This window comes from Panthera leo, chromosome B3, assembly GCF_018350215.1.
Source record: "Panthera leo isolate Ple1 chromosome B3, P.leo_Ple1_pat1.1, whole genome shotgun sequence".
In the NCBI taxonomy this organism is placed as follows: Eukaryota; Metazoa; Chordata; class Mammalia; order Carnivora; family Felidae; genus Panthera; species Panthera leo.
In genome coordinates, this window is record NC_056684.1 from 119,435,507 (window position 1) to 119,451,632 (window position 16,126).

Here is a 16,126-nt window from a genome sequence, read left to right on the forward strand (position 1 = left end):
CATCCCCATGTGATGGCACATTCAATGCAACTAAACCCAGGCTCATAATCTAACTCCCCAGGCAGGTATACCCCTCCTCCTCTACTTCCTTTTTCTGTTGATGGCATTACCATCCTTCCAGTCATCCATGCTAGAACCTTCAGAATCCTATCTTATCTTTTCTCCTTTAATCCCTTTTATACTTTCTATTATTGTTCACCAAGTCCTCTTAATTCTACTTTCCAACTTATGTCTCAAATATGTCTCTCCTTTCAATTCCCAATGCTGTTGACTTAGGTCCTCATCCTTTCCTATTTGAACCAGTGCAATCAATAGCTTCTCAACTGTGCTCCCTGCCTCAAACATTTCCCATATCAATGTAGCATACAATTTATCTACTAAATCTATCTTCTAATTTTTATTTTTAGATATGACTAAAGTAACTCAGACTTCTGGGAAAATTGTAGACTTACTTCATGTGGATTTACCTGTGCTCCAAACAGAAAAAGTTAGAGATGAATAAGGAGTAGAAACCACAATGAATTAAATAGGACACCATGAAAAAAGAACAGACAGATATGAGAAAAAAACCTAACCAACATTCTGAATGTAAAACATGTAGTCATGGAAATAAAAAAGCTCAGTGGGTCAGGTAAACATCTGGTTAAATAGTAGGTGAAGAGAGAATTCAACTCACTAGAAGATAATGTATCACGAAGGGGTAAAACAATGGGAAATACGACAGAGAAGTTAAAAAGGTAGGTCCAGTAGACATCTGACAGGATTTCTAGGAAATGAGAGAGAATGGCAGAAGAGCAGTGCTTGAAGCGACAATAACTGTACATTTTCCAAGTGGAAGAAGCATGATGAATCTGAAGAAGGAAATGAAAACAAAGATAGATCATAGGGAAACTGCAGAACACCAAAGACAGAGAAAGTCTTAAAAGCCACCAGAGAGAAAATCAGATTACCTACAAAGTAATGATAACTAGATTGACAATGGACTTCAATGGCATAGAGAACGTCAAAGTTCTCAAAACACTGAGGGATGACTGACAATGTGGAAATTCCCTGCTTAGCTCAACAATCATGCAATTGTGAAGGCAAAATAAAGACATTTTCAAAGATGGTTTATCATTTACGGACTCTTAATAAAAGAACATTTAAAAGCTTTCAGCAAAAAGAAAACTGAACACAGAATGAATAATCGGATGCAAGGAGCAACACTGAACAAAGACACTGGTAAATACTTTCGTTAATCTAAATAAACATTGACTCTATAAAATTAATGACTACCAGGGAGATTAAAACAGGTCGAGTTGGAGTGCCTGGGTGGCTCAGTCCAACTTAGGTTCAGGTCATGATCTCGTGGTCTGTGAGTTCGAGCCCCACGTTAGGCTCTGTGCTGAAGCTCAGAGCCTGGAGCCTGCTTTGGATTCTGTGTCTCCCTCTCTCTCTGCCCCTCCCCTGCCCACACTCTGTCTCTCTCTCTCTCTTAAAAATAAACATTAAAACAAAAAAATTAAAAAAAAAAAAAAAAGGTCAAGTTAAAATACTGAGCCACAACATGGAAGATGGGAGGGGAATGCTGGAAGATAAAGGGTTGTAAGGCTTTTGTACAGTTTAGGAAGAGAATAGAGAAGCAAATTACCTTAAACTTTGTTAAGGCTAAAATTCAAGGCTAATCTGAAGTAATACAAATGGAATATGTAACAACTTAAAGAAAATTTTTAACATTTATTCATTTTTGAGAGCCAGAGACAGAGCACGAGTGGGGAAGGGGCAGTGAGAGAGGGAGACACAGAATCCAAAGCAGGCTCCAGGCTCTGAGCTGTCAGCACAGAGCGCGATGCGGGGCTCGAACTCACAAAGCCATGAGATCATGACCTAAGCCGAAGTTGGATGCTTAACCGACTGAGCCATCCAGGTGACCATGGAATATGTAACTTCTACACTAGCAGAGGAAAACAAGGAGAAATAAAGAAAACTCTAATAGAAAAACAGAAAGGAGCAAAGAAAAGGCAACAAAGACAAAATAAACTGTTTGTTGTTAAAAAAAAAAAGCGAAACACATAAGTAAAGAAGTTCTAGTTCTCTTCAACACCTCCAATGTCGTATCCCAAAAGCAGTTTTCCAGACGTTTACCAAAACACAAATGTAGAGGGTGAAATGAAAACTACTCAGCAGAATATGCTAAATTCCTTTATGATTTCGTATTGATGACCTATCTAGCCTCATCTAGCTCACCACTACGTATATATCTTAATTCGAGCCATATATACTGGTAGTTCCCTAAACACAGGATCTGCTCCAAGTCTCTGATACCTGTTGTTCTGTCTAGAACGCCCTTCTCTCTTCTGCACTCGGCAGGCTCCTACTGTTCTACCAGATTTTTCCTAAGGAAAAAATTAGCTTTTCTGTGACAGTTTCCTTGAACTCCACCCCCCTGGGCATAGTAATCATTTTGTATTTTCATAGCACTTTGAACATCCCTCTAACTGGCCAAATTTCATTGTATTTGTAATTATTTAGATGTCCTTCTTCACCTTGAGCTAATTCATCTTTTAATTTCTAGCACCTGGTACACAGCAGGTATTGATACTTGTTGGATGAAAGATGAACACAGAATTTCTAAAGAAAACAGGAGGTTACCCTCAGTTAGCAATTTCCTCAACATCTGAAGCAGTCTTACCTCCACAATACTCTTGGTCACAGGAGATCTTCCTCTTCGAAGTTCATTGGCTTCTCTTTGTACAAAACAGAGTGGTACTTTTCCTACAAGGACCAGGGAATCACTATTGTCTGGAAATATAATTTCAAGGCCCAGATCTTCCAGATTTTTGTGGTAGCACCTAAAGAGAGAGCCTCAATTACAAAACTATTACTTCATTCGCATTTCAGCACCAGTCCCAAGCACTGGAGGGTTTCTCACAAGATGCCACAAATTTTAAAAATTGTACTGCTTTTCTCATACATTTGTTTAGGATTTTATTATCAAATTTCCTGTTTGAATTACAGTAACTTTCATTTTTTTTCTCTTTTCCATTAAGAGAATCAATTTGTTTCTAAGTCTTGTTCCTAAGTTTTTATTCTTCACCGAGGAACTGCTAACTTCTCGCTGCTGGCACTTCAAGGAGTTTGGCACAAATAGAAGGGCTGAGAATGTTTTGAATCAGCATTAAAGCAGGGAGGTAATTTACAGCCCTAGGAACTGAGAAGTCCTGATTAACTGGATGTAAATAAATGGATCTGCCTCTACTACACATCATGCCCCAGGGAAAAAGATTTATTGGCAGTAGCATATTCCCAAACCTGACATGAATTCAGAGACAATTCTTTATTTCCAATAATTTGTGCCACCCAAAAGTGGGAAAACGTCCTATCTTATGACTCACCATATGATTTGCCCCCTCCTTGCGGCCCAGTGTTTTACTTTCTTCCCAGTATGATTATGGTAATGAAAACTAAGAATCTAGAATGCACCGAGGCAAAGCAGAATGGAAGCAATTACTGCAGTAACTTTGCTTTCAGAAACAGCACAGCATAAACACGGACTTTTCCAAGAAATGGTAAGAGGATTCTAAGCCAACTGCTGGAAAAAATTATCAAGGAAACTCTATCCTATACTCAACAGCTGTGATATAGTGGAAAGAACAGCATTTGAAGTCAGAAGACCCGCATCTGAAAGCCTGCTACACCATTCAAGAGTTGTTATGACCTTGAACAAGTCATGTAACCTCTCTTGGCCTCAGGGTCTCATCTGAAAAAAGGAACAACAGGTATGCTTGTACTGCGCAGAATTACTGTGAGAGTTTATACTATAGATATCATGTCCTCATGGTAGTACTAACCGTAAGAGTCTGCTTTGTTCTTCTGTCACTGTTATCTCTAGTGGAGGGCTTACAATGGAAGACAGTAATTTCTTCCGACCAGAGCCTTGTGGCTGTTGCTTCTCATAGGAATCTATTGGAAAAGAAACGAATGGGTTCAGAGTAGGAAATGAAGTCTTCTAGACTTCAAGAAGAGCATGAGAAGGCACAGCCATGTTAACTATTATTGTGCTCAGCAGTGTGTTCAAACCGGTTGAGGCTTTGAGTTTCCATTATTATAGTCAAACAAGTAAGTATCCAGACCATTTATTCATTTCAGCAGTATTTCCAAAGTAAGATGTCTAAGACTTCAGTCTTACATTCAAATGAACAATGCAATGTTCCTGTAGATAGTCAATAAATGTGATTTTAATAATGGGGTGAATAATGTTGATTACTTAAGAAATAAAATTGGTTTACTATACAATCCTGTGGTTCAAGACAGTTTCCCATTCCTTCAGAAAGGTTTCCCAGTCTCTGAAGAGAATTTGTCAGTACTATTCTCAAATGAATGGTCTCAAGCCTATAGCCAGTTTTTCTAACACTGCTTTTACCATATCTTTCTCAACAATTAGGTCTTCATTTCATACGGAAAAGTGAACATGGAAGTAATATCAATGCCATTCTAGCCCATGAACTATCTCCTTAGGTCCTCACCTACCTCTTTGACATAGTTTTCCATTATTTGACTACAGGGGTAAATATTTTCCTGGGATTTTACCACTTGGAGAACACTGCCTCATGATAAGAAAAGAGCGTAGCAAAGATTAAAAAGCACGTATTGGCTTTGGAAGGCAGCTATGCTCACCACTATACCACCAACGCTGCACAGCAAAAAACACATATTGGCTTTGGAGAAACATATAACAAATTAGTGATATTGGTTGTCTCTGGGGAGAGAAACTAAGTGGGATGGGGAACAAGGGTAAAAAGGAGACTTGATCATATTCCATTTTGTACCTTTCAGACTTGAACTCATACCACCTATTCCAAAACAAATTTTAAAGTACAAACAATATATTGGGCCTTCTGAGCTGGTGGTGGTCTCTGCCTGACAAACTGTGAAGAAGGTATACCAAGATCATATGGGCACACAGAGGGGCGTATCTTTGTGATGGATGTCACGATAAAGTAGCCTAATCCTTAGGTACCCAACCCTTAGGGTTGATGACAAATGTATGGCAAATATGTCTTTGACCATGTAAGACCACCAAATTCGAATCCGTAAAGTGAATCACTATATTCTTTCAGTTAAACAAGAAGCCAAACCAGAAGGCTTCAGATTACTTTTTTTAAACATACAATTCATCTTTCCTCATGACAGCCACAGTTAGAAAAACTCTTTCAGTATACTAACTGTGCAGGGCAGTTTCACATATTTTCTAGTTCCAAACAGATCCTTACCAACAATCAGCTGCTCTAAACGGACACGCTCATGGGCGGCATGCTGATCCACTAAGACTAGCAGGTTTCCACCTAGAACATGAGCAAGGATTACTGGAGTATCAAATTCTCAGATCAAGATTAAAATAATCATGTTGTGTGGAGGGAAAAAAAGGTTAATTCAAACTAGCTAATGACATAAGCATAAGAAAGACATACATACTTAGTATGTATCTTTCATTTCTTAAAAAATTGAAATTATGGGGAAAACTATAAATTTATCCCTAATGAGAAACTTTTTAATACATTGGTATTTCATTTACAAAACAAGGTTAAAGCCCTATATTCCTAATGTTTAAATACTGATTTTGCGGGGCGCCTGGGTGGCTCAGTCGGTTGAGCGTCCGACTTCGGATCAGGTCACGATCTCGCACTCTGTGAGTTCCAGCCCCGCGTCGGGCTCTGTGCTGACAGCTCAGAGCCTGGAGCCTGCTCCGGACTCTGTGTCTCCCTCTCTCTCTGACCCTCCCCCATTCATGCTCTGTCTCTCTCTGTATCAAAAAATAAATAAACGTTAAAAAAAAATCTTTAAAAATAAAAAAATAAAAAAAAAAAAACTGATTTTGCTTTATTAATTCAGGTTGATACAATGAAGGGCCTTAAACACATTATCAAAATCAGCTGACTTTGATTTGCAAGCTACTCTGGAGCCCACAGAGAATGTAATTCTAGTACACTTTTTACTTCCAGAGAGTACACTTTTAATAAATGACAGATGTGATTCACTTTAAGAAACATTATAACCAAACATATAAATTCAATTTGTTGATTTACATTATATAATAATTATGTATTTTAAATGTAAGTGTAATTAGAATTTTTTTTAAAGACAGGCTGCTTCTGGCCAATTTAAACTTTTCTCAAACCATTTACATATTAAAAAGGTGCAGGCCAGATGCAGTCCATTTAAAAAAAATTTTTCTTTTTTTAGTATGTATTTATTTTTGGGAGAGAGAGACAAAGTGCAAGTGGGGTAGGGGCAGAGAGAGAGAGGGAGACACAGAATCTGAAACAGAGTCCAGGCTCCCAACTGTCAACACAGAGCCCAACGCAGGGCTCAACTCGGGAATGGAGAGATCATGGCCTCAGCCGAGGTTGGGTGCTTAACCAACTGAGCCACCCAGGTACCCCAGATCTAGTCTACTTTAGATCAGAGGTCAGAAAATTTTTCTGTGAAGGGCCAGACAGTAAATATTTTAGGCTTTTTAGGACATATAGTTTGTCACAACTACTCACTATTCCTTTTGAACCAAAGCAGCCATAGACAGTATGTGAACATTGTAGCTGTGTTCCAATAAAACTTTATTTATGGATACTGAAATATTAATTTCATATAATTTTAATGTGTCAAGAAATAATATTCTTCTTTTGCTTTTTCAATCATTTAGAACTGTAAAAACCATTCTCATCTCCCTGGGTGCACAAAAGCAGGTGATGGTTGGATTTGACCCACAGCCACAGCTTGCCTTGTTTTAGACCCAGGTTTCTCAAACTTTGATGGGCATACAGATCGCCTGTGGATCTTATTAAAGTGCAGATTCTGATTCAGTAGGTTACAGACGACACACGAGATTCTGCAATTTTAACAAACTCCCAACTGATGCTATTTACAGACCACGCATTTGAGTAGAAAGGCTTTGGACTCTCAAGTACAAGAAAGAAGGCAGAATGTCCTGACCCAAAAAACCAAACCTACAGGGAAATCCCTTTCTCGCTGACAGGAGGACTGATTCTCAATTACATTAGTACATCTTTTTATCTTGTCATTTTATTAATCTGGTCCAAAGGTTGAGGTCTATTGCTATCAGTTGTTTTGAAATAAAAGCTCTCCTCCTGAATTTGATCAAAATAGATAATACCTGTTTTTTCCATTTCTACTAAAGGATATAATGTTTTTATGACACCATCAAATTCATGGCATGAGAGCTTAAGACTTCAGGAAAAAAAAGGAACTAATTTTTCTGACAGTATGTTCAACCACAGGAATAGGCCCCAAAATATTGAATTTTAAATTCCTTTGAGGATAGGAGGAGTTGCAGCTGGTTGTGATGAATACTGAACATCCTGTATTGGGCAAAACAATGGAATAAATAATAAATTGTGAGGGAGTAACCTCAAACTTGAAATTGGAGTCAGTGTGAATTACCAAGAGTCAGGAACCCTAAGAAATCAATCCTGTACGTGATGGTGGCAGAATGATTCATAGTCTACATAGGGCTCACAACATTTTCTATTCCTTGAATGAAGCAGAATATATGAAAGTAATTTAATCACATCAGAAGCTGTATTTTTGATATTCTAACACAATAGAAGTTTCATAAGGGCAAGGGATTCTTTTTTCCCTTTATTTATTTTCATTTATTTATTTTAGAGAGAGAGTATGAGCAGGGGAGAGGGGCAGAAGACAGACAAAGAAAGAGAAAGAGAGAGAGAGAGAGAGAGAGAGAGAGAGAGAGAGAGAATCTTAAGCAGGTGCCATGCTCAGTGTGGAGCCCAATGCAGGGCTCAAGCCCACAACCCTGGAATCATGACCTAAGCTGAAATCAAGAGTTGGACGTTCAACTGACTGAGCCACCCAGGTGTCAAGGGCAAGGAATTTTATCTGTTGTACTCCCAGCATGTATAATGGTACCAGGCACATAATAGGTACTCAAATATTTACAGAATAAATGAACGAATCCTTTTCTTTGGGGTATCATAACTGAACAACTGTATTTTATCATAGGTGGAAACATGCAATACAAAATGCCAATATATGGCATTAATTTCACCTTAATTTAAAAACAGTAATAGAGGCTCCTGGGGGGCTCAGTTCTCTAAGTGTCCGGCTGATCTCAGCTCAGGCTTTGATTTCAGGGTCATGAGTTCAAGCCCTGTGTTGGGTGCTGTGCTCAGTGTGAAGCCTACTTAAAAAAAAAAAAAAAAAAAAGTTTTAAAACAATAATATATTTGTCAATTACAAAATTATGTGCACATATTAAAATAAGTCGATTATAGGAACAGGTTGCTTTTAGTACTAATGAGTGACAGTAAAAGCACTTACATTTTTATTTAAAAAATGTATTTATCTAAGAGTACTCTTTGGTGGTATCTGACTAAAGTTGACTATTGAACGACATGGGTGTGAATGGCACAGGTCCACTTATGTGTACATTTTTTTCGATAAATACAGTACAGTACTGGGATGCTTGGGTGACTCTGTTGGTTAAGAGTCCAACTTCACCTCAGGTCATGATCTCACAGTTCGTGAGTTCGAGCGCGTTGGGCTCTGTGCTGACAGCTCGGAGCTTGGCGCTTGCTTCAGATTCTGTGTCTCCCTCTCTCTCTGCCCCTCCCCACTCATGCTCTGTCTCTGTCTCAAAAATAAATAAAACATTAAAAAAGACCAGTACAGGGGCGCCTGGGTGGCGCAGTCGGTTAAGCGTCCGACTTCAGCCAGGTCACGATCTCACGGTCCGTGAGTTCGAGCCCCGCGTCGGGCTCTGGGCTGATGGCTCAGAGCCTGGAGCCTGTTTCCGATTCTGTGTCTCCCTCTCTCTCTGTCCCTCCCCCGTTCATGCTCTGTCTCTCTCTGTCCCAAAAATAAATAAACGTTGAAAAAAAAAAAAAAAAAAAAAAAAAAAAAAAAAAAAAAGACCAGTACAGTACTGTAATGTATTTTCTCTTCTTTAGATTTTCTTAGTAACCCCATCCTAGGTGCCATTAGTAGAGATTTTGGTATTAAACAACAAAGAATTCTAGGTCATCAAAACCTTAGAAAAAAAATCTATTCATTTTTCCAAAACAAACTACTAGAATTTGACTTTCACTGAATCCATATTTATGACAATTCTGACCTATTATGACATTTACTAAATAAATCTACAATGTAAGCAAGGTAAAAGGGAATATTTTGAAATACAAAGAGAATAAGCTGCTTTCAAACTTTAGAAGCATTCGCCTGCCGGTCTACTGGTCTGGGCCCAAACCCTCCACTGGTGCTCAGGGCTCTCAGCCACCTGCACTATCACGCATGCCTCATAAATGTGCTCAAGAGTCTTCCGATTGGAAAAAAACAAAAACAAAAACAAGTCTTCTTTCACCCTCACCCTCCTTCAGTCCTTCTCTTCCATGTCACAGATTTCTAAGGCTCTCCTTGTGATCTCTGTCACCTGGTCCAGGAACATCATCCACTCAGTTACAGAGGTCAGAAAATCAGGAGTCATCTTTGATCTCCCTTCCCATTGCCAATGCATCACTAAACCCTGCTGACTTTCTCTCCTACATATCCTCCCAATGCACTCGCTAGGCTTCACCAACTATCATTTTTAGATACTGAAATATCCTTCCTACCAATCCTTTTGCAGGTACTGGGACTCCACCCCACCCCCAATCCATTCTCCACACTGCAACCAGAGCAATATTTTCAAAGTACAAATGGAATGTGACATGTACCACTGTAAAAACAATAAAAAAAGAAAACAGAAAGCTTCCCGTTGTTTCCAATTGGTGTCGGGACAAATACAAAGCTTGTAACTGGCACTTAAGATCTGGCTTTGACCTACTTCTCTGGCCTCATCTCTGCACTCTCACTCCAGCTGTACTTGTCCTGCTTCCTCTCACTCAAGGAGAGGAAACACAAATTGTGTATGTCATTCCCTCAGCCCAGAATACTCCTCCCTCCCTTCTTTACTTAGTTAAATGCTCATACTCATCCTCACTTTACCAAAAAAAACCTTTCCAGACCTCCCTAATTCAAATCTCTCTGTACAGTTTCTTACAGCATCTTGTTTCTCCCGTAATGTTAGCTAGAATTAAAACTTTAACGTTTATGTCCTTATCTGTTTCTCTTACATGTGAATTTTTTGCCACCATTATGGGCTAGGACCTAGTACAGTCTCTGGCATGCAACAGGCAGTCAATCAATGCTTGTTGGATGAGTTAATGTTATTATTTACAAACTATTATTGCTTTATTAAAGTAGGTCACCGAGATATTGTATGTAATTCTTGATAAACTTAGCAGGGTTCATTATATGAACTTTCTATTATTACAAAGGGAATACGTGAAGCCTCAAAAAGTCAAACAATATAACATATTTTAAAGAATAAAAGATGAAATTTCCCCTTTGCCCACTCTCATTGTCACTCCAAAGGCAACTACTATTAATAGTTTGAAATGTATCTTACATACATATGTCTCTGTATATGTATACAGAACTAATGCACATTAAAACTGTTGTTTCAATGCCTGGGTAGCTCAGTCCTTAAGCATCTGACTTCGGCTCAGGTCATAACTTCACAGTTCCTGAGTTCTAGTCTCACATCAGGTGAGTTCATGCCCTACTTCGGGTGAGCTCTGCTTTGGGTGAGCACAAGCCCCACTTTGGGTGAGCACGAGCCCCACTTCAGGTGAGCATGAGCCCCACTCTGGGTGAGCCCAGCTTTTCTCTTTCTCTCTCTTCCCCTTATGGGATAGTCTCTCTCTCTCCGCCCCCTCTCCGTCTGCCCATCACTCACTTGTGCCCCCCCTCAAAAACAAAAAACAAAACAAAAAAACAATGTTCTTTCATATAAATTTAGATTGGTTTTCCCAATTGGCTTTAATCTGTCCAAATCATTGCAACTATATTATATATAAAAAATATCTTAAGAAGTGCTTGCGTGTTTCAGTCGGTTAAGCATCCCACTCTTGATTTCGGCTCAGGTCATGATCTCATGGTTGTGAGTTCCAGCCCCACACTGGGCTCTGTGCTGTTAGCTTGGGATTCTCTCCCTCTCTCTGCCCCTCCCCTGCTTACGCTTGCACACACACATGCTCTCTCTCAAAATAAATAAATAAACACTAAAAAAAAAACTTAAAAGGAGGCTATTAGGAGACCAGCTGGTTATTAATCAAGGCTAAACTCCATTCTTACCTGCCTCACCATTCTCTTCAGTCTTGGTGCTCATTAAACAGGCAATAAACTTGTTATCCACTTGCTGTAGAACCTGCCATATATTCAAATAAGTGGTATAACGCTAAATAAAAGTTAACAAAGCCTCATCTGTATACAAAGAGATAAAACTGCACTTAATTAAGAGTTATTTGCATTACAATCTTCATATCTAAGACTATGGTAAGGGAGTCATTAGGAAGGATTAAAAAAATAAGCAGAGATATCAGAAGGCATAAAAGGAAGGAGACTACAGGCTAAGGATTCTAAAAAGGACACACAAGCAACAAAACTCTACAGAGCACACCTGAGATTCTCCCAACAGGACTCTTACTCATAGGTAACTATGACCAGGGGCGCCCAAGTGGCTTGGTCGGTTAAGTATCCGACTTCGGCTCAGGTCATGATCTCATGACTTGTGAGTTCGAGCCCTGCGTGGGACTCTGTGCTGTCACCTCAGAGCCTGGGGCCTGCTTCAGATTCTGTGTTTCCCTCTCTCTCTGCTCCTCCCCTACTCATGGCCAGAGACTGCTAACAAATGGGGCTGAAATAAATTTTGCATTTTGCAAAGGTAAGGAAAACCGTTTCAGAGGAGCTAATCCCTTAAAGTAGTGAGTTAATAGCCACCAGGGGCTTTAACCCTTGGGGAGTCCTCTCTGTCCAGGTACAGACAAGGTTCTCATTGCCCTTCCCTGCCTCGGTCCCTATCGTTTAACTAAAACTGTTGTTTCAGCGCCTGAGCAGCTCAGTCATTAAGCATCTGACTTCAACTCAGGTCATGATCTCACGGTTCATGACTTCAAGTCCCACATCAGGTGAGCTCATGCCCCACTTTGGGTGATCAAGAGCTTGCTTTGCTCTGGTACCAGGTCAGTGCCATGTGAGGGATTTACCTAGATCTATCTAACCTCCTAATTTGTTTCCATACTGAAAATAAGGAGATGAAGACAGCCTGAGTGGTGTAAGGAGAGGGCAAACTAGCAAAGCAGATGAGACAAGGGGTCCCTTTTGTTAAGACTGCTCCTCAATCTGGAGTCTCCTAAGCCATGTCATTTGTCGCCTCACACAATAGAGGGTCATTTACAAAGGGGCACTGTTGTACATTTAAGGACAATGTCTGTACAGGATTTAGTTGATTTATAAATTATTGTCAAAATATAAAGTCAATATATAATCCTTGAAACTGTGAGCCTCAATCCTTAATTCATCCCTCCAACCTGCTCACACTACTAAAGACATTTTTTCCTTTGTAATTAAAATTGGTCCCTGCTTTTTCTTATAATAAAAGTTCTAGTAAGATTTAAAAAAACACACGTGCCTTGACCAAGGTGGTCTAGATCATTAAATAAATCCAATTTCACAAGAGTTAGTCCAGCTTAGGTCTTATATATATTTTTATGAGATTTCAAAGTCAATCTCTTACCTGCATTGAATGAATCATTTCTTTGGTGAAACGATAAGGATATAAGACATTGTGAATTTTAACCGCGAGGCTTTTGGCCTGGCCACTGCTTACATCAACAGCAACCTAGAAAGCAGCACAAACATCATTTAAATTTTTAATTCTTTATATCTGCAGAACTGTTTTACCAAAGATCCCAAACTGCTTTATCATTTTCACAGAACCTATTAGAAGTGGGTTGAATTCAGGGAACTTAGAGAAATTCAAAAAGCTCTGTGAATTATTAGTCTTAAATAATAATTTGGGGGTATAAACAAAATTACTAACAAAAACCAATGTTGTTTCAGAATAACAATTCGTTTATGCTCCATGATCAAGTCCTTAAACACATCTTAACTGAAAAATCAGTAATCAAGTGCTCATTTATTCTACACCTTTATCACAACACACAAAGTACCTTCTGTGATAACCCACTGAGAACACATACACTCACGTCCAATGATGAATTGTTCCTCCAGTAGAAGACTCGCTATTTTATCTGATGATGTAACAGTGCTTTTTGTTTTGTTTTGTTTTGTTTTAATTATCACCACCCTAAATACCCTGCCAAAGCTGCAAGATAGGGTTTGTAAGAGTGGTAAACACATTCAACTCATCACACACTGACTACACATGTTTAATCCAGAATGTCTGAGCTCCCAAATTCTATGGATTCTGATTTCTCCTCTCTATATTAAATGGTATTTCCAAATAAATTATTTGGAAACATGCCCACTTTCCGCTTGTAATTAAAAATTAATATAGCCATTCATGTTCATATCCAGCTTAAATGAAGTACAAATTTTAAAATAACAAGCAAAGAAAATTTGCTACAGACCCACCTCTGGATAACGGGCAAATACTGGATTTTCCCACTCTGAGAACAAAGACTGAAGTGATTCTCTACCAACAGTATCATCCACAGCATCTAAGGCAAAAGGAAACAGATCAAGTTGGCATCGACAGCCACAGAAAAAAAGGTGAGTGGCACTCCTGTTTGCTGTGGTGCAGCGGCAAGACCAAAGATCAGACATATTGTCCCAATATTCTACAAAAGTTTAGTGTTTGCTGGATCTCTAAATTGTTCTGATCTGTTACTTTTTAAGTTAGAGTTGATGACTGTATCTTTTGGCATTATAGCTTTTTCTCCAAACTATTTTCAAGAGATATTTCAGAATACAAATCCAGAAGAAACTGGTTCAAATTAGTAGTCTCACTTCCTTTAGATAAAAATATACCTTACCTATTTTTAGAAACAAAGAATCTGTAGCCTTTTTTTTTAAAATAAGGATTTTGCTTACATAAACCTACTACAATACGGAGTGCAACTCCAATCTTTAAAAATAAGAGATATTCTCTCAATCACAAGACACCACAGACTGTGCATAATCACCCAGTATTGACTTCAAGTCTGGAAAAGTAATTTCTGATCTAAATGCATGCACTGAATTACTTAGTTCTGCTGTTAAATAGGACCGTGGGGAATTACTGGTTCCAGGAAGGCACAGCTGGCCCTGATCAAGCTTAATAACACAACCCTGCTTTTTAAAAAAATTTTTTTTAGTTAGGTGGTACAGTATGTACTAGATGTCCCGGCAACCTCTGTTTTTGCCCCTACCTCTGTTATTCTGTCTCATCACAGTCCTCTCTTCCCGAGCTCTAGGAAGGAAGGGAAGAACAAGGTCGCTTCTAAAAGGATGACACTTGTACTGAGATCCTAAATGTAAAAAAGAAAACCTAGACATTTGAACTCAAAATATAAATTATTAAAAAATCAAGTTACATTAAAATCTTTCTGCACAAATGGAGTTGAGACCCGAAGCAGACTACCAAGCACGAGATTGAGAGTCAGAGTTCTTTAATGAGTTATGCTGCTAATTTAGGAACCTACATTAATGCTTAGTCCCGTTATCCACATATACCAGACAGAATGAGCACTAAAACAGATCACTGATTCTCAATGGGCACAATTTTGTATGAGAGACATTTGGCAACATGTGGTTGTCACAACCTGGGTAAGGGGTGCTACTGGTATCTAGCAGAGATAGAGGCTAGGGACTGCCAAATATTCTACATGTATAGGACGAACCCTACGACAAAGAGTTAGGAGTCCAAAATGTCAAGTGTCACGGTTGATATAGCTGGTATTTGACATATACTGGTACTTAATTGTTAGCCTTCACTACTTGGTGCAACCTTCACAAGTCCCCAGGTTTATGTCTCTTATACTCAAAATGTGTTGCTATTATAACATTTATCTGATATTATGTTTACATAGCTGTCTTCCCTAATTGATTGTGAACTCCTGAAAGCCAAGCCAGTGAATCTGCAACCTAGCAGTGTGAACAATAAATGAATGAATACATGGACAGATAAATGAATGAAAAGTTCTCAATTTAAACTCCAAAGTCCAGGGGTGCCTGGGTGGCTCAGTCAGTAAGGCATCAGACTTTTGATTTCAGCTCAGGTTGTGATCTCACGGTTTGTTGAGTTCAATCCCCACATCGGGCTCGGTGCTGATAGCATGGAGCCTGCCTGGGATTCTCTCCTCTTCTCTCTCTCTATCCCTCTCTGCTCTCTCTCTCTCTCTCTCAAAAATAAAAAAACATACATTAAAAAAATAAACTCCAAAGTCCAGTAATATCTGGCCTAAATTCTGCCGTCCTCTCTAAAGGATGATTGAGTTTTAGAAACAATGCCTGCATTTGACAGTTTTTGAATAGGGGCCAAAACATGATGGAACTATTATTTCAAAACAATAAATCCATTGGACAAGAACTGGAGAGATGAATTCAGAATGATAAAATGAAAGGGTAAGGTGAAATTAGGTTGTGTTATTGGTAATAGAAAGGACAGAATTAGAGGCATTTTAATTTTTTTAAATTAATGTTTCTTCCTTCAAAAAAATTTTTTTAATGTTTTTATATATTATTTTTGAGAGGCAGAGAGAGACAGAGCACGAGCCAGGGAGGGGCAGAGATAGAAACACTGAATCGGAAGCAGGCTCTAGGCTCTGAGCTGTCAGCACAGAGCCCCAGTGGGGGCTCGAACTCAAGAACAGTGAGGTCATGACCTGAGCCCAGGTGAGATGCTTAACCGACTGAGCCACCCAGGCACCCCAGAATTAAAGGCATTTTAAAGAAAAAAACTGCCAAGGCTTGGAGACTTACACCACTCCTTAAAATTACCTGTATAGATATTCTCTTGTGTACGATTTAATTTGCCTCTTAACAATTCATCCTAAGTAACGTTTTTCTGTATGGTTCAGCAGTGTCCCAACGTCCTACCACACGTTAGCCCTTTACAGAAGGTGTGACATGCACTGTGAATGGGGGAGCCATCTTTCCATGAAACTCATTTCTTTTTTTTTTTTTTTTTAATTTTTTTTTTTTTCAACGTTTTTTATTTATTTTTGGGACAGAGAGAGACAGAGCATGAACGGGGGAGGGGCAGAGAGAGAGGGAGACACAGAATCGGAAA

At 39.0% G+C, this 16,126-nt stretch overlaps 1 protein-coding gene across 4 annotated transcripts in view; it reads right to left on the bottom strand.

Annotated features, from left to right (window-relative positions):
* Positions 1-16,126, bottom strand: part of MLH3 (mutL homolog 3) — a 28,017-nt gene that overhangs the window by 5,477 nt on the left and 6,414 nt on the right. For 2 of the 4 annotated variants that reach the window (XM_042943813.1, XM_042943814.1), the window contains exons 3-9: positions 14,265-14,363; positions 13,489-13,574; positions 12,629-12,733; positions 11,188-11,260; positions 5,253-5,324; positions 3,831-3,942; positions 2,672-2,831 (exon numbers count right to left, since the gene is read on the bottom strand). In XM_042943813.1, the coding sequence (XP_042799747.1) occupies positions 2,672-2,831; positions 3,831-3,942; positions 5,253-5,324; positions 11,188-11,260; positions 12,629-12,733; positions 13,489-13,574; positions 14,265-14,363 (707 nt within the window). Of the gene's footprint in view, positions 1-2,671; positions 2,832-3,830; positions 3,943-5,252; positions 5,325-11,187; positions 11,261-12,628; positions 12,734-13,488; positions 13,575-14,264; positions 14,364-16,126 lie in introns of those variants that run through there. The other 2 variants (XM_042943815.1, XM_042943816.1) reach the window with 2 other exon arrangements.